This window comes from Bos taurus, chromosome 1 (genome assembly GCF_002263795.3).
Source record: "Bos taurus isolate L1 Dominette 01449 registration number 42190680 breed Hereford chromosome 1, ARS-UCD2.0, whole genome shotgun sequence".
Lineage (NCBI taxonomy): Eukaryota > Metazoa > Chordata > Mammalia > Artiodactyla > Bovidae > Bos > Bos taurus.
Genome location: NC_037328.1, coordinates 82,198,963 through 82,218,523, shown reverse-complemented (window position 1 = coordinate 82,218,523; position 19,561 = coordinate 82,198,963). Strand labels below are relative to the sequence as shown.

At 36.4% G+C, this 19,561-nt stretch overlaps 1 protein-coding gene across 6 annotated transcripts in view; it reads left to right on the top strand.

Annotated features, from left to right (window-relative positions):
• Positions 1-19,561, top strand: part of VPS8 (VPS8 subunit of CORVET complex) — a 291,024-nt gene that overhangs the window by 188,226 nt on the left and 83,237 nt on the right. For all 6 annotated transcript variants that reach the window (XM_024995281.2, XM_024995278.2, XM_024995290.2 and 3 more), the window contains 5 exons: positions 660-749; positions 3,880-3,922; positions 7,405-7,508; positions 12,911-12,992; positions 13,305-13,387. In XM_024995281.2, coding sequence (XP_024851049.1) covers positions 660-749; positions 3,880-3,922; positions 7,405-7,508; positions 12,911-12,992; positions 13,305-13,387 — 402 coding nt within the window. The remainder of the gene's footprint in view (positions 1-659; positions 750-3,879; positions 3,923-7,404; positions 7,509-12,910; positions 12,993-13,304; positions 13,388-19,561) is intronic.

The following is a 19,561-nucleotide window of genomic DNA, read 5'->3' as shown; positions in this document are numbered from 1 at the left end:
AAACGGGTGCTGCATCGTATTACTTGTTCTGCATTTATTAAGATGATTACATCTTCCCTCTTTGATCTCTTCACCTGTTAATATGTTATTTGTGCCTTTCTTTTTTCTGACTCCTGAGAAAGTTTAAAGACTAACGTAGGATTTTTTTAAATCTCACTGTTGTTTCTTTTTATGACATTCTTTTCTGTATTTATTTTCTTTTTTCTTGGCTTAACTGATATTTCTTTTTTAACTTATTAGAAACTCCTGGTTTATTAATTTTTATTAAGATCCCACAAGCTAATTTATAGTGTTTTCATTGTCTTTTTGTTCTAAATATTTTATGAATAATTACACTTAGCAATTTCTGGTGTATATTATTACTATTTATGTGTACATGTTACTTTTTGTTCAGTGGATATGCATAATTCAGGTGCATAACAACTTTTTAAATAAGTGAAAAGAGAATGAATGACTTTGGTTCACTTGTAGTCCCAAATAGGCCACTCTAAGACTAGAAAGACAAATATTTGCATGTTATGCTGTAGAGCATCAGTAATATACTGTTTAGCATATGAATTCATTATTTATTATCATGGAACTTTTTCATCCTTAATAGGATATTTTGACTCCACAAACAAGGTTTTTCAACAAAAACTTTATCTTTTTTTCTTTGCTAGATTACCCAGAAGTATCAACTTTGTGAAGTCACTGCTTATCTATTAGAAAAGAAAGGAGATATTCATGGTGCCTTCTTAATAATGCTAAAGGTAACATGTTACTCTGTTTGCTTTGTCATATTTCTGTCTAGCCCTCTATCCATTTATCAATTTATTTTTTTTTCTTGAGACAAAATTGACGTAAAACATTGTGTAAGTTTTCATCAGTCAGTTTCTTATGTTTCAGAGTAAGTTGCAGACAGCAGTACATTTTATCCCTAGATATTTTTATCATGCATGTCTTTAACTTGAGTCAATCTATCTTTGTATTTTTTTAAGGTAAAATTTACATCCAACAAAATCCTCCAGTTTTGAATGTACCATTTAATGAATCATAACAATGCATGCACTTGTTTAACTCCAGTGCCTAGCAAGATAAGAGAACATTACCTTCAGCCCAGAAAGTTCCTTCACAGTCAGTTCCCAATTCTGTCCCCTCAGAGAGAACAATTTGAATTTTTTTCTCTGTGGATTAGTTTTGCCTTTTTTGTTCATTCATACTAATGGAATCATCCCATAGATACTCTTGTATAATTCTTCTTCCATTTGGCATAATGTTTTTAAGATTTATCTCTGTTATTACATGTATCAGTTCCTATTATTGTTGAGTAGCATCTGATTGTATGACTATATCACAGTTTATCCATTCTCCTGTTGATTGACACCTGAGCTATCTCTAGTGTTTTGCTATTATGAGTAAAGTTGCTATGACTGCTTCTGTGCAAAAATGTTTTCCTTTCCCTGGGGTCAATACCGGGGAATGGAATTGGTGCCTCACAAGATAGGTGGAGGTTTAGTTTTATAAGAAATTAGCAGACCACTCCAGTGTTCTTGCCTGGAGAATCCCAGGGACGGGGGAGCCTGGTGGGCTTCTGTCTTTGGGGTTGCACAGAGTCGGGCACGACTGAAGCGACTTAGCAGCAGCAGCAGCAGACCTCTTTCCACAATGGCTGTAGCATTTTATGTTCCACCAATAATGTATGAGAGTTCTGATTGCTCTACGTTCCGACAGCAGTTGGTGTTATATCAGTTCTGTAAAAAATTTCTTTTAATTGTTATAAAATTTACCGTTTCAGTGGCATTAAGTATATTCACATTGGTATGTAGCCTCGCCACATCCATCTCTTTTTCAGCTTCCCAAACTCACTAGACCAGTTATTCTTCCCTGCCTGCTAGCCCCTGGCAACCACCATTCTACTTCAGACTCTGGGAATTTGATCACTAGGTACCTCACATAAAAGGAATCAAATAGTATTTGTCTTTTTGTGTCTAGCTTATTACAGTTAGCATAATGTCTTCAAGATTTATTCATATTGTAGCACATGTCAGAATTTCATTCATCTTTTAAGGCTTAATAATATTCCATTATATATACTACATTTTGTTTTTCCATTCATTCAACAGTGGACACTTGGGTTGCTTCCACATTTTGATTGTTGTGAATAATGCTGCTATAAACATGGGTATACTAATATCTTCTTGAGTCCTTGCTTTCAGTGGGATTGCTGAATATACACCAGAACTGGGATTGCTGAATCAAATGGCAGTTCTATTTTTAATTTTTAAAGAACTGCCATACCATTTTTCTATAGCCACTATTACCATTTTACATTCTCACCAGCAGTGCACCGAAGTTTCAATTTCTCTTCACCAACACTTGTTATTTTTTATTTTCTTGGTAATAGCCATCCTGATGTGTATGATTATATATCCATTTTTTAAACATTGTCATCTAGCTAGGAATAGATTAGGGATAAGAAGGGGACGACAGAGGATGAGATGGCTGGATGGCATCACTGACTCTGTGGATGTGAGTCTGAGTGAACTCCGGGAATTGGTGATGGACAGGGAGGCCTGGCGTGCTGTGATTCATGGGGTCGCAAAGAGTCGGACATGACTGAACGACTGATCTGATCTGATTTATATTTTAAAAAATAGTTCACATTAGCTTCTAGTTTTTTTCTAGCCATATAATTATGAAACAGGCAAGGAACAGTATTCCACAGAGAATTTGTATAGGCTCTTAACCCCTTTTAATCTCTAGGTTACTCTTTCATCTCTTATTTTCCTTGCAATTTATTTGTTGATAATACCATGAACCCGATTTTAAAGGATAAGTAAATGTATTCTTGGCATAGATGGGAAATGGAGAAGTGGGAGATCTTTTCAGGGAATAAGATGATCATTTGCAAAATACAGAGGAGTACGAACTGCTAGGAGATGAGCCAGTAGCTTTACTAGGGCTCAGCTATCAGTGTATAAATAGGCAGGTCAGGCTGGAAACAAAGACTTGATCCAGATTTGGAAAGATTTTGTAGGACATGCTAAAGAATTAGGGCTGATTGTCTTTTCACCCAGGATGAACTGAAGGTTTTTAAACAAGAAACTGATGTGATGTTGTTTCATAAAGACTGCTCTGTTGACTGTAGGAGGATCTGTGGGATGCAGAGGAGGAGGAAGCAGAGAGCACTTGCGAGGCTATTGCAGCAGTGAATCAGGAGGGCTTGAGTGGGTGTGACGGTTCTGGTGAAGTGAAAAGAGAAGGTGGATTTAAGAACTTATTGATCATTTGAATATGGTATGGGGTGAATGAGAGGGAGCAGTTAACAATGATTCTGATTTTTAGCTTACCATTAGCCTATAAAAGACCTCAAGGAAAGCAAATTTGGGGTAGAAGGGATGCATTAAGGTCAACTTCAGTCTATATTAAAAAGCCTTTGGAATATCAGTTAAGAGTGTCTGAGGATCTAGAATTCAATGGAGTAGTGGATGCTACAACTGCGTATCTAGAAGATGTCACACCCAAGGCTGTGCCCTATGCTGTCTTGATAGATTTGTCATGTCCTTTTTTATTTGCACCCATCCCTTTTTTTCATAATTGAGTGTGAATTTTATTCCCTTCCAAAGCATGGATTAACCCTAATCCCCATTACTGTGCCTAAAGAGTGTCCATGATGACTGTGTGGTGGTACAACAGAAGCAAAAGTGGGGCAGGATAAGTGATATTTGATATATTGGGTCACTTCCAGTACTACTAGCTATGCTTTCTGTATACACAGATATTCTCCTCTGAATGACAGAGATCATTCTTAAAAACCTTGTTTCTTGGATTTTACCTTTAAAATATGTTAATTCAGGTGTTGGTGGATTAGAAATATAAAATGTTCCTTTTACCTCCTAGAGACTACAAAGCAAACTTCAAGAGATAATACGTCAAGATAAAAGTAAGTTCTTGAGTGTAATTTGCAATTTCTTTTTCTGTGGACCCCATGTTTTAAAATGTATTAAGTGAAAAACTACATTTATTAAGTAATAATTACATTGATCTGTATATTACTGTTTATCATTGATCCAAATTTTGACTTGTTTTCAAGGCTCATAATAGGAAGTAATATAAACCATTGTGCTTTTGTGATGCTAATTGTCAGTACTAGATGTCATTTCATTATACAGAAAATTAGATATATTCTTCACTGGTATTAATTAATTTTTGTCTATACTTTTGTTCTTATGTTTTGGTTATTATAAATGAGATACATAACTAACATTTTAAAAATTACTGTAATGTGCTGAACAACAACAAAGCAGAGCTTCGAATTAGTAAGTAATAGCCAGTGTTTCTGTTTTGAACTTACATGATTTTAGCAGAAAGCAGTAAAACTTGAAGTTTAGTATGTTGAATGACTGTCACAGATAGATATGTAATTTTTATTATATTCCTTGATACTAAAAAATTACTTGTTTTGTAAAAGTGTGGTAAAGTAAGTGCCACATAAAATTCACTGTTTTAGCCATTTTTAAGTGTACAGTTCATTGGCAATAAGTACATTCACACTGTTGTACAGTCATCACCGGCATCCATCTCTAGAACCTTTTCACCTTGCCAAATTGAAATTCTGTGCCCATCAGTTACTCCTTATTCCCTCCTCCCCACTCAGCCCCTGGTAACCACCATTCTGCTTTCTGACTTGATGAATTTGATTACTCTGGGTTAGGTATCTCATATAAGTAGAATCAAGTAGTAATTGTCCTTTTGTGTCTAGCTTATTACACTTAGCATAATGTCTTCAAGATTTGTCTATGTTGTAGCACATGCAGACGTTCACTCATTTCTAAGGCTGAATAATGCTCTTGTTTTATGTATGTGCTGCTTTTGTTTTCCCATTCATCTATCAACGGGCGCTTGGATTGCCTCTCCCTTTTGACTGTTGTGATCAGTGCTGCTGTGAACATGAGTATACAGACATCTCTTTGAGTCCTTGCTTTCCCTTATTCTGGATATATATTGCTGGATATATGGATTGCTAAGCTAAATGGTGGTTCTGTTTTTAATTTTTTGAGGAAACACCATGCCATTTTCCATAATGGCAATATCATTTTACACTCTCACCAGCAATGCACAAGAGTTTCAAGTTCTCCACATATTAACTAACGTTTGTTATTTTCTGTTTTCTTGGTAGTAGCCACCCTATTGGGTATGAGATAGCATCTCTCTTGTGGTTTTGATTTGCATTTGTGTAATGATTGGTGATGTTGAGCATTTTTTTCTTGTACTTAATTGCCCATTTTCTATATCTTCTCTGGCAAAATGTCTGTCCAGATCTTTTGCTCACTTTTGAATTGGATTATTCATTTTCCTATTCCTTAACATTTTCAAAACAGTCCTCCCAGAGTTCAGAGAATCACTGGATAGGTGATCTTTAGATTGTTTTAGCTTTTTAACTCACTAACACATTTCTTGAATTCCTTGGCCCACACAGTCCTCTAAACACCTTTACCCTAATTCCCCATAGAGTCTTAGAACTTCCACAAACAGTTGACTTGTCTTTATGTAGTTCAACTAAGCATTTAGTTGCGGTTTTTGTGCTGTCAGTAAGTGTTCAATTTGACTGCTAGATTGGTTGCATTTATAGTATTTTTCTTTTTCAATTTTCTGTTATGAAAATAATTTTTGCAGATACTACATGAAAGATTATGGGAAAAATAAGAATGTTTCCCTAAATCACTACAGTGATTTGCAGGTGATATGTCTAGGGAAGCCAGTTCTTTGAATTCCAACGAGGATAAATTTCTCAGTAATAGTCTCATAACTACCATCTACTGTCAGATTCAATTTTGACGGTGTGCATTGGTGGTGTAGTAGTAAGCATAGCTGCCTTCCAGTTTTGACGGTGTGCTTAAGAATTTTGGAGGATTTGGTAATTGCACAACAGTGAGCTAGTTCCTGTGGGTTACACACAGATGGCTAAAACATCGTCCTCATCCAAAGAGCTAACTCGCTTGAAGGAGACAGATATGTTAAAAAAAAACACTTCCAAAGCAGGTAGAGTCAAATACTGTAGTAGAGATGCAGTAAGAGTGACAAAGGCTTGTGCACAATTGGGGAACTATCTGTAACTGCGTTTCTTTTGTGGAAGATGCAACCTTGGAAGTAATCATGACTGGAATAATGAGTAGGAATTTGACAGACAGAAGCAAGGAAAGGCGCTTCTGGGTTGAAGAGAACATGAACATGAAAGTGCCTGACCAGTGACCTTGGGAAATAATCTGGTGGGACGATGCCCCAGGACGGTCACGGTGCTTACTTAGGAGCAGAGGTTTATTGACGCTCTATTGGTAAAAGTTAGTTTTTGATGTATGAGACTCATGTTTGGACTTGTGCTTAAGAGAACTACTGTTGTTTAGCCACTCAGTCATGTCTGATTCTTCAGCAACCTCCTCTGGGATTTCCCAGGCAAGAATACTGGAGTGGGTTGCCATTTCTTTGTCCGAGGGCTCTTCCTAATCTCCAGTCAAACCCATGTCTCCTGCATTGGCAGGCGAATTCTTTACCACTGAGCCACCAGGGAAACCATAAGAGAACTGTAGTGGCAATATAAAAGGGAATGAGGAAGCCGAGATTTGGAAGTCAAAAATTAAGCTATAGTGCAAACAAGGTGATGAAAGGCTCCATCAGGTAAAAGCCGTGGATATATGAGAGCATGGATATGGAATTAACAAAATAAACTATTTATTTGAATGTATAGATGAAAACATTAAAGATGATGAAGATTTATAAACTGGTTGACTTAAAGGTCATGATTCTGTTAGTTTGGAAATGTAAGGGGTTGGAGCATATTTGAAGTGAGAGAACTGGGCTAGGTTTTGCACATACGAAAGTTCAAAGAGACTGCAGGATCCCCATGTAGAAATGGGTGACTGGAGCCTGGTGAGAATTCAGCCTGCAGATTATGAAAGGAACAAGGGCTGGCGGTGTATATTTGAAGATTATCAGCAAGGACATAAGAGGTAAAACCAGAAGAGTAGCTGAAGTTATTGAAAAAGAAATGAAGAGAAAAGTGCCTGAAATAGTATCTTGAAGAAACATGTACATTAAAGAAATAGAGGGAGACCTGTAAAAGATATTTCTACTAACAAATCCACAAACAAATAATTGGGGATTTTTCCATAGCTAAAGTACATTACAGTGCTAAGTATTAATATCATGTGCTTTCTATGTCCTAGGAATGTCACACATTTACATAGAAAGCTGTTGCAAATGATTATCTGCTTTTTAATCTACTAAACCTCAGTATCAGGTCTTATATATGATTATATCATTTAAACCTAAAAATATGCAGAGAAAAAAATGTTTCATTTTTTACAGAAGCTTTGAGATTATCAGTATTATACCCTTGAGTGATGTTAACAATTTTTCTGACTCTAGATACCAAAGAGGATCCCTCATTGAAGGATGTTGAAGAGACCATGGTAGAGACGATTGCCCTCTGCCAGAGAAATTCACATAATTTGAACCAACAGCAGAGAGAGGTAGGAGAATGACTACAAAGCCTTTTAAAAGTCTGTTCTAGTCTGAAACTAGAAATTAATTCTATTTCCACTGCCCTCTCAGCTACCTGAATTCTATGCAACTGGGTTTTAATCACCATTCAGTGTTCCCAGGAGTATGTGACTCCTAAAGTTATTATGGGAAGGGCCTGTCTGCTTTGTTCTCACAAAAAGCTTTATATTCTTAGATTTGACTGTGCTGCAAAACTTAGGTGTGTGAATACTAGATGTCCTTGTTCTCTCTGGACAGAGATTTTGTGTATTCTGTGTAGTGGTACTATGGATGTGTCATCCATTTATCATCTCTTTTATTCCCTGGGGATAAAGTGAGTATGAAGAACTGGAGGAAAAGCCTCAAGGGATACAGAGAAAGCTGGAAAAGGTCAAAAAGGCTAGCATACAGTACTTCTCAACCTTGGCTGTGCATAAGTCACCTGGGGACCTTTGAAAACTCCCAGACTGTACCACGATCAATTAAATTTAAGTCTCTGGGGCTGGACCCCCATCATCAGTGTGGTTCTGTTTGTTTGTTTGTTTTTCTGTTAGGAGGAGAAGGAAAGACTGGCTTTATTACTTTGCCAGGCACAGGGGGACACTTAAGGTTATAAATTTTGAACACCCTTTAGAATATATATTGTGTATAACAAACTCATATACATAATGGATGTGGGTTTTTTATTAAAAAACTTTGAGTGAAATGATGCATACCCATTATTTTTATAATCCATCAATACAAAAAGTTATACAGAAGGACATTTTTTAAAAAGTATCCTGTATCTATCATATCACTCAGAAATAACCATCATTATCATTTGGTGAATATCACTGTAGATATTTTTTTCATCTGCCTAGGTTTATATAATTTTAGAAAAATTGAATCAAAAATGCTTTCTTTAAAAATGCAGTATTTAATCTCATTTAGGAAGCCTGGGTAAAACTGAGGAATTTCTGAATTTCAAATAAATAGTTCTTTACTATACTATCTATTAATAAATCTGTCCGAAGTTTAAAAAATCTGAATAACTATAATAGATTGGAATTATCATTTATAATCATATTTCAGTTTTTATAGTATCTATGATGTGCAGCCAATAAGGAAGTTTATGTGAACCCATACACACTTGCTCCAGCCTCTCTTCTCTATCCCTCTGAATTTTTATTAATTATGTTATTTTACCTCAGTGAGGTTAACAAAACATTCTTTTCTATATCGACAGTTCCCTTAGTCTTTAATCTTTATTTAAATGGATTATAAGCTTTACACTGTTCCTTTTATTTTTCTTTTAAAGTACTTAAAAAAATTATATATTTTTATTAATGGCTGCACTGGGTCTTCATTGCTGTGTTGCAGGCTTTCTCAAGTTGCAGCGAGTTGGGGCTACTCTTTGTTGTTTTTCTCGGGCTTCTCATTGCAATAGTTTCTCTTGTCATGGAGCATAGGCTCTAGAGTGCACTGGCTGCAGTAGTTGTAGCTTGTGGACTCAGTAGTTGGGGCTCACAGTCTCTGGAGCGCAGGCTCGTAGTTGTGGCACGTGGGCCCAGTCACTCCGTGGCATGTGAGATCTTCCTGGATCAAACTCTGTCCCCCACAGTGACAGGTAGATTCATTCCTATCCACTGCGCTACCAGGGAAGTCCTACACCATTCCTTTTTGCCATGATTTTTCCATTCATGAGTTTTTATTTTATCTTTTGGCTAACTGTCTATATTGCACATGGTTATATTTTGATTAACAAAACACAAAAGTAAAATTGTTAAAGCTGTGTTTATATATATTTAATACTAAGCCTTTTTATCTTTCAAACTTTCTGTCTCCTCCCTAATACCTACTTGATATTCTTCCTTCTTCATATGGAAAGTTTAAGGAAAAATGACAGTTATGTTTTATAAATAAAGCCATTAGGCTCACATAAGCTGAAATATGTCCAGATTCACATATATTAACAGTAGAATTTGAGCAGGTCAGGAAGCAACAGTTAGAACTGAACATGGAACAGCACACTGGTTCCAAATAGGGAAAGGAGTACGTCAAGGCCTATATTGTCACCCTGCTTATTTAACATCTATGCAGAGTACATCATGAGAAATGCTGGGGATGAAGCATAAGCTGAAATCAAGATTGCCGGGAGAAATATCAATAACCTCAGATATGCAGATGACACCACCCTTATGGCAGAAAGTGGAGAAGAACTAAAGAGCCTCTTGATGAAAATGAAAGAGGAGAGGGAAAAAGTTGGCTTAAAACTCAACATTCAGAAAACTTAAGATCATGGCATCTGGTCCCATAACTTCATGGGAAATAGATGGGGAAACAGCGAGAGACTTTATTTTTGGGGGGCTCAAGAATCACTCCAGATGGTGACTGCAGCCATGACATTAAAAGATGCTTGCTCCTTGGAAGAAAAGCTATGACCAACCTAGACAGCATATTAAAAAGCAGAGGCATTACTTTGTGAACAAAGGCCCATCTAGTCAAAGCTATAGTTTTTCCAGTAGTCATGTATGGATGTGAGAGTTGGACTGTAAAGAAAGCTGAGTGCTGAAGAATTGATGCTTTTGAACTGTGGTGTTGAAGACTCTTGAGAGTCCCTTAAACTGCAAGGAGAGCCAACCAATCCATCCTAAAGGAAATCAGTCCTGAATATTCATTGGAAGGACTGATGCTGAAGCTGAAGCTCCAATACTTTGGCCACCTGATGTGAAGAACTGATTCATTTGAAAAACCCTGATGCTGGAAAAGATTGAAGACAGGAGGAGAATTGGACAACAGAGGATGAGATAGTTGGATGGCATCACCAACTCAGTGGACATGAGTTTGAGTAAACTCCGGGAGTTGGCGATGGACAGGGAGGCCTGGCATGCTGCAGAGAGTCAAACATGACTGGGGTCAGACACGACTGAGCAACTGAACTGAACTGAATCTGAAATATGTCCAGATTCACATGTATTAATGGCAGAATTAGATATTAAATTCATACCTCCAGAACTCTAGGGATTATTCTGATTATATTTGAACTCTAATCTCTTAATCATAGACAGAACTAAGGCTTCCTTTGATGTGGTGAAAGGGTAATTTATTCTGTATTTTTTTTTTGTCAAAAATGTATCTGAGCTGGTATCTGAGTCTTCCTCTCTTGGACATGCATGCACCTCTCAATACCACTCTCTATTTGCCCCCACCCTCTGACAACTGGTTTTTGCTTCTTTTTTGAGCAACTTTCATAACAACAACGAAGACATTTGAATGTTAGTTTTTATTCAAATACTATTTTTGTGAAAATGCTAAACTGATTATATGTAATATCACACATTAAGTTTGGGGGACATTCATGGTTGTTTGCCTTTGTTCCTTTTTGTTTTTGTTTTGGAGAGAATGAGAGAGAACAAAGAGCTCTGGCCACAGACCCTAAACTAACTAGAAAATTGGAAGTATCCAAAAGCTTGATAATGCACTATCTGTACCGTCTCTTCCCAAAAGTCTCTTCAGTTAAAGTCCGAGTGCAGGAAGTTGGGTTGTCGGTCCTTTTCCAGGTGGAATCTGTACTTGTCCTCCTTTGTATGTCTGTCTGCCCCAGTGTCCAGTGATTACATATAATAAAAAATATGGCTTTGTTATGCACATAATTCCGTGAAAAGGAAAGTGGTTGGTTATGTAACATGACAGTTCACGTTCAGTTGTGTTGCTCTCAGGGGTTAGGATTGTCATTATCATAATGGTTATTTTAGCCTGTGAGTTTTTAGAGTTATCCAAGTTAAAATTTTAAGAACCAGCAAAGAGCAAGAGAGATGAAATATTTAAAAGGTGCTTGCCATATATTTCTGGTTAATATGGAGATTTAATTGAAAAGTTCCTCTATTTAGGGTATAAATACTTCCCATGGCTCTTACCTGTACAACCATGCTTCCCCAGTCTGCTATTTATAAATCAAGAATAAAGTAACCTTTAAAAAGGTAATTCATCTAAAATTCCTGGATTAAATAAGGACAAATTTAAATCAAATTTCTAAATATATTATGAAAACCAAAAAGGTAAAATTTAGGTATACCATATACAGTTAGATTAAAAGACAGAAAGAAATGATGTGGTTTAAAAACAAGTTGAAATAGGCAACTGAAAGACAAGCAAAGTAAAGCCATCTAAGAATAAAATACAAGATTAAAAATTCATGAGTACTAGATAAAATAAATTAAAATTTTGATAAAATAAAGAATTGTCAGTATACAACATAGTTAAAACAAGTATCTTAAAAACTAGAAGAAAAACTGTTTAAAAAATAAAGCATAAAATCCTGGCCTTAGAAAACCTCAAGTGGGGGCAGACAAGGGCTTCCTTGTATAGAGCTCTTTCAGTGGGAGGCTGCCCAGTTGGAAAGTCTCTGGATTGTGAGCCTGTCCCCTTAGTGGGCTCCCTGAGTAACCATGCTTGTCCTGCTCTCTCAGTGCTGACTTTTCTTCATGCCTGTTGGATGTTTGCAGGAATAGGTCTCTTCCAAGATTCCGGGTTAAATGAGGGCTTTGTAAATCTCTACCCAACAAGAAAATATGCTTGAAATTTTAAAATGTATTAGTTTGATTTTTGATGATGAAGATTTTTTCTAAGGCTTAGCAAGAATACGTATGATGCACATATGGCAGTGTATAATCTTTTGGCAAATTACTCAACTTCTCTAAGCTTCAGTTATCTTGTCTCCAGTAAAGGTAATGCTTACTGTATTAGGTTATCATGAGATTAAATTGCCAGTTGAAATGAAAATTGTATGTAAACACTTAATACAGTACCTAATAGGAATAAATGACAGATCTATTAATTTATCTCATAAACTAATTTTCTCATAAATAAATTTCCAACCTCATTCTGTGGTTGGGAATATTAATTGAAATAATGGTAACTTCGACTTCTTAGTTTATGATGACTGAGGAAATACAAAATAATGCTTGACACAGGAGAAAACTTGAGATAATTGTATTCATTTATCTTGCTTGATGTCAAGCTGACAAGAAATGGGAGGAGGGTAGTTGTGAGGTAGTTCTCTGTCCCCTTCTGCATTACATAGGTCCGTTTAGACAGTTAAGAATAGCTGGAGGCTCTGCTCTGGCTCCTTTGAACCTCCCCTCTTCTGAGACACAGAAGATTGCAGTTCCAAGGTCTAGACTTACTTAACTTCAGCTTCCTTAATTTTCCCAAGGTGCATGGTAAAGGTATCTGTTGTGGTTATGGTTTTTGCTTTTTATTGTCTCTTCCTTGTCAGGTGTTCCATCTTTTCTTTTCCTGATTTTTACCAACAAGTGTGTATGAGAAGTACATTTCAGCCTATGAAACAGTAGGCTGATGTTAGTTATTCTTAAAAACAGCACAGTACTTTTGTTTTTCTGTGACATTATAGGCACTCTGGTTTCCGTTATTGGAGGCAATGATGGCCCCTCAGAAGCTGTCTAGTTCAGCTTCACCTCATCCACACTCTGAAGGTAAGTTTATCAGCATCCATCTATACCATCACTCAAGTTTTATCTGCTAGAAATAGTCATTTAAATACCTTCTCCAAACATCATATTATTATTATTATCCTTAATGAAATCATACTGTAATGTTGATCTCATTTTTCAGGTTCACTTCTTTCTGAGGCACCAGTTACATCCTTTGTCTAAATAACAGTAGCTTTAAAATATCAAACTTAGCTTGGTTAGCTAAGTTTCTAGGAAGCTTTATTCCTGACTTACAGGAAAAACCTAAAACTCTGATTTTAAACTAACCTTAATATTAACATGTTGTTACAACAGCTCTGAAATCTTTGACCATGCAAGTTCTCAACAGTATGGCAGCATTTATTGCCCTTCCATCCATCCTGCAGCGAATCTTACAGGTGAGTTGAAAGGGTAAAATTCAGTGTTGATCAGTTTTAACTTATATTTTAGTTATGTATATATAAATAATGTTTAAGCGGGTCTCGAACACAATGCAGCTGATTTTTGGCATTAGATAATATCTAAGGCATGACTGTGACTCTCATCCTTTAGCTCTCATCCAGAGATGTCAGTTTACCTGGCACACCCTTGCAGCCTTCAGTTGTTCACTGTGACCTTGGGATTCAGATACATAAGCTTCTTTTTGGTGTCCTGTTTCCAGCTGGTTACACTTTTTAGTGCAAAAAAAACACATAAAAATTGTTAATATGGACATTTCTTAATCTTGTTACTTAGGTTTTCTAATTCATCCTAAAACTTTGTCCAAAACTCATCTCTTACTCTTCAGCAAAAAGGCCTGAACCTTTCCAACTTCATCAAAAAGAGAATGCTAAAAATATGCTAAGATATTTTTAGAAAAATCTGTGAACATTCTTGGGCAAACAGTAGGAATTATCCTTAGAATCCATTTTGTCTTTCCTTACTTTATGCAGGATAAGTGAAACGTGAAAGTGTTAGTCGCTCAGTCATGCCCAGCTCTTTGCAACCCCATGGACTATAACGTGCCAGGCTCCTCTCTGTCCATGGAATTCTCCAGGCAAGAATACTGGAGTGGGTAGCCATTCCCTTCCCCAGGGAATTTTCCCAACCCAGGGATCAAACCCTGGTCTACCACAATGCAGGCAAATTCTTTACCATCTGAGCCACCAGGGAAGCAGGATACAGACACACCAAAACAAAGCAAAACAGTAATATGATGCTATTGATCTTCATAATTTTCAAATTATTTTTATCCAACCAAGAATGTTGCTTTCAGCTCTCTTTTAAGACTCTACAAGTTCTCCTTTCCCATCTGGTATGAAGCAGCTGGGCCTTTGCTGATAAAGACTACTGTATCCAACAGTCTTTCACCACATTGTATGTTATCATTTAGAATGTGTCTTCACATGTATCACTTCATTTGATCTTTATCATGAATTGAATAATAATTTGGTACAGACAGCTTTTCTTATATCCATTCTAAAATACATCTGTCATAAGGTTTTAGTCATATATGAACTATCTCTATAATGCAGGAGTACTTTAATTTACCAATAAATTAGAAAAAAATGAAATCCTAAAGCCAAAAGTGTCTTTCCTCTCATTATACACATTTATCTTTATGTTGAGCTTTCATCACATTTTAATACATAAATTATAATAAATAGAAATTGATTTTTTCTTTTGGCAAATGCATATAATTTTTTTAAAATAGTGTATTTCGAGACTCGTATCCTTGAAGGCTTTTGATATTTGAAAATCTTTATTTTTGTGTTATACTGGTATTCATTTTAGTTGTAGTCTTACCATTTCCACCATCAGTGGTTAACTCACACTAATCAAGAGAGTATGCTGATTGTTAAATTCCTGTTTTCACTTAACTCTACCTTATGTTTGTATAGAGATTTTTATTTTTTCAAGTTGCTTTCACAGATACTGTTTTTGAAGCTCACAAGAATCTCTTGAAGTAGGTGGGGCTACTATAAAAATTTCTGTTGATGAAGGAGGAAACTAAAGTATAGAAAGTTATGTACCTGATCCACCATTAGAGGCAACATCCAGACTACCACCAAAGTCTCTGATCTCTTAATATACATGGTCTCCTACTATATCATGTAAGCTCCTTCATTTGCTTCATTCAGTCCCTGGTGTTTCGTGGCACTCTAATCTTATAAATCTAGTGGCTTCCCTGGTGGTTCAGGTGGTAAAGAATCCACCTGCAGTGGGTTTGATCTGGGTTCGATCCCTGGGTTGGGAAGATTCCCTGGTTTGGGAAGATCTCCTGGAGAAGGGAATGGCTACCCACTCCAGTATTCTGGCCTGGAGAATTGCATGGACTATATAATCCATGAGATCTCAAAGAGTCAGACACAACTGAGTGACTTTCACTGGTTTTTTTGAGGAATTAGTTATTAATTGATTTATATATTATATGTTACCCTGTTTGGTTAATTATCTGGGTAGATGGAAAAAAGGCACAGTTCTTGCCTTAAAAGACCTGTGGGGAGACAAGAAAATATCTGATATAACAATTCATAGGACTCTAAAGAGCAGGTCATATTGGCTGCCTTAAGGATTACATGCTCTGAACCCCAGGTAGGGTAATTGCTACTTCTGTATCTGTACACTTTCAGTCCACATGATAATAGTGGAACAGCCATGTGAAAGCATGACTCTGCCCCTTGACTCTACCTGATTGACTCGAAGTGGGCAGCTGGCCAAGAGGGGCCAACCAGTATCCTCTTCAGGAAATTTTGGAACTGAATTGAAAAGGTGAAGAGTTTCTCTGCAATTCTCTGGATTATATAAGGTACAAAAGTTCAGGAGCTGACAGTGACTACCTTTCTGTCATATGGACTGAAATAGTATAAAGTTAATCTTCAGAGAGAAGAACAATGAAGCAGGCACACAAAGAGGAGAATAGACAAGATACATGGAGAAGAGAGAAGATAGAAGGAGAGAATTCAAGACATTGGGAGAGGAGTGTGGAGAGAAAATCCTGAAGGTGTCTGCATCCCTCATTGTTGTTCTTAAGCCTTACCTGTATTCCTTTGTTTGGATCCTTAAACACCCCAGCACCTTTACAATTATTACATTTTTTGAGTAAGATAGAATGAGCTAGGTTTCTCCTCTGTGGCCAGAGGAATGCCAATGAAAGTATATATGTGAGACAGACTGTGGAAAGATTTCCTGGAGGAGTAGATGTCTGAACTGAATCTTAAAAAACCTAAAGGAATCAGTGGTTTAAAAAAAAAAAAAAAAGGACTATTCTAAGCAGAGTGAACTATATATAAAAGAATCTGAGGTGAAACATGGTTGGTATGTTTGAGGAGTTGCAGATGTTTAAGTATGCTTGGAACATAGGACAAGATTAAAGTTGCGTCACAGAGCTGAAGTTTGAGAGGCAGGGACCCTGTCCTTAATTGCTTTGTAAACTGTGGAAGGGACTTTGGTTTTTATTTTAAATTCACTAAATAGTCATTACAAGATTTTAACCAGAGGACTGATGGAATGAGGTTTCTTTTTAGAAAGATCACTCCGTCTGTATTATATAGGATAAAGTGGAAGGGCTCGAGACTGAGACTGAAGGCATAGAAATACCCAGAATGTATTCATAATAGGTACTCAAAGTTGTTAATTGAGTTACATAGAATGGATAGGAGAAGTGGATTCAGAACTTGCTTAGCTAACAGAATTTAATTGACCTTTTGACTGATTAGATGTAGGAGAACACAAGAAGAACCCAGCTAAGCCCCTGATTTCAGTTTTGTTTGGCTAACAATGAGCAGTGGGGATACAAGACCAGACTTCATAGGAAGAGGTAAGAAGTGGAGAGGAAGATTTGGAAGTCATCAGCACAGAAGTAGTAGTTAAATTCTTTGAAACTAGAGGAAGTTCAGCATGAATGGAATTAGTAAAAAAGGCTTAAGGCCAAAATGGAGTTCTAGGAAACATTCAAGTATCAGAGGGTTTAACTATTTTTATTGCCCCTTAGAAGAGATATTGACATGATGAGAGGTTCTCAAAGATCTTCCTGACCTAAATGTTCATTCAAAATGTTCCTGGGGACCTTAATTGTACAGGTTTCATTCATGAACATTAGGTGATAAGTCAGTATTTTTTTTTTCCCTTTCAGTTTTGATAAGTTAGTATTTTTAAGGGACCATATTTATGTTATATACATTCTGCCTTTACTCCCTGTTCTTATCTTCACTCTATGGCAAAAGTAATTTTTGGCTTCTGAAAAGCTGCTTATGACTGTTTTACTAAGGGAATTAATACAAACAAATGACTTATACTCTCTTGGCATTATTCATATTTTAAAGTAATGTTTGATAAATAATAATAAGTAATGCTTGATCAGTAAAAATTGTATTTTTTTTAAATTTTTTAAAATTTTTAAATTTCTTTTTATTGGAGCATAATTGCTTACAATGTTGTATTAGTTTCTGCTGTACAACAGTGTGAATCAGCTGTATGTTTACATATATCCCCTCACTCTTTAGCCTCATTCCAACCCCAGTTCACCCCATCCCACCCCTCTAGATCATCACAGAGTACCAAACTGAGCTCCCTGTGCTATACAGCCAGCTTCCCATATGTATGCTATAATAAGTATCAGAAAGCAATAGAGGTATTGCTATTTGCAAGAACATAGATGGACCTAGAGAATATTATACTTAGTGAAGTGAGTCAGATATAAATACTGTATTGTTGTTATTGTTCAGTCACTAAGTCATGTCCAACTCTTTCCAACCCCATGTACTGCAGCACACCAGGCCTCCCTGTATGAAAAGTGAAAGTGTTAGTTGCTCAGTTATGTCCAACTCTTTGAGACCCCATGCACTGTAGCCCACCAGGCTCCCCTGCCATGGAATTTTCCAGGCAAGAATACCAGAGTGGTTGGCATTTCCTTCTCCAATCACTTATATATGGGACTCTAAAAAGACAAATGAATCTACATAAAAATCAGAAACAGACTCACAGATATAAAAAAACAAGTTTATGGTTACCAAAAGGAGGAGGGGGGAGAGGAACAAATTAGGAATATGGGTTTAACAGATGCAAACTCCTGTGTATAAAATGGACAAACAACATGCATTTACTGTATGGCATGGGAAATTATATTCAATATCATATAACCTATAACAGAATATAATCAGAAAAAGTAACTGAATCACTATGCTTTACACCTGAAACTAACCCAATATTGTAAACCAACTATTACTTCAATTTAAAAGAAAGAAAATGCTGGAAAAAAGTGGTCATCACATCTTTTTATAACATGCTTTTTAAAAAACAAGTTTGTTTGAAGTACCTAAATGTGCTCTTCTTTTGTAGATTATGGACAAGTTAAAGAGAAACTTCAGCAGTTATTTATTGCTGAAGAATCTAGCTGACATATTTGGAAAATAATTTGAAAAGCTAGTAGATTGTGTGCATGCTGTGCCAGAAGCCTTGAGCTCTCTTTTGCATTCTATAATTTATATGTTGTCCCAGCATGAGGTTATTTTCATGATTTTGCTTTTAAATTATGCATATTAGAGTGAAATGTACTGATACAAATATAGACGTGACCTATAAAGGTTTCTTCTTTTTCCAGCATTTAACCTTTGCAAGACCTCTTTGTTCTCCAAACCACCCTTGTCATGGGTGAATAACAGAGCTTTTTTGTGCTGGAGTGTGTGCTTTTCTGTCCACACATACACAGTACATACTTGTATTGTGTATGTGTGGACATGTTAGAGTAGCTGTTACAATGTTTTTGTAATAAAGTATTACATAGTGTCCATTTATACTTAAAGAGGTATATTTACTGAGAGCTTGACCATAAGTGTAATTGGATGTAAGTTCAGAAGTGTTAACATGGATCCGTTTTTATGCAAAGAAAATTAAAAGATTGTCTCATGCGTACATGGCCTGAGTTGTTGTTCTAGTAAAGAGGTAGTCTGAGATGTCTGTTGTTTTGTCTTTTGCAGATGCTCTGCACATTGTTGGACAGGTATCTTTAACTTAGTGAGACAGATTTCCCCAGTAAGTTTAAGTGATTTGTTCAAGCCCAAAGTAAACTTGTTAATTAGTACACGAATGTCTCAGTGAGACAGATTTCCGCAGTAAGTTTAAATGATCTGTTCAAGCCCAAAGTAAACCTGTTAATTAGTACAGGAAGTAAACTTGTTAATTAGGACACGGTTTCTTCAGCAGTACCTCAGCATCAGGACCAGGAACCTATGGCAGACAATCTGGTGCTGCTCTTGACCAGCTGAAAGTACTGATCACTGATCTGAGTTAGAAACTGCATCTGTCCTGTCTTCAGGAACCATCACCAGAGCATAGAAGAGAAAAAAAACAAATCCTAAGATTATGTTGTACAAGTGCATGAAAGCACAGTTTCTTCTCACATTTCTATATCTTTCTCCTAAGTTTTCCCTGGTCCACAGTCTTTTTTTTTTTTCTCTTAACATCTGAACTCACTGTACCAAGATTTTAATAACCCCTACTCCTTAGTAAGTAACCAGAAGTGTTCCCCATACCTCCCAGCAAACATTAGTTTATCATTTAGTTACTCGTATTTGTTACTTTTATCTAGCAAA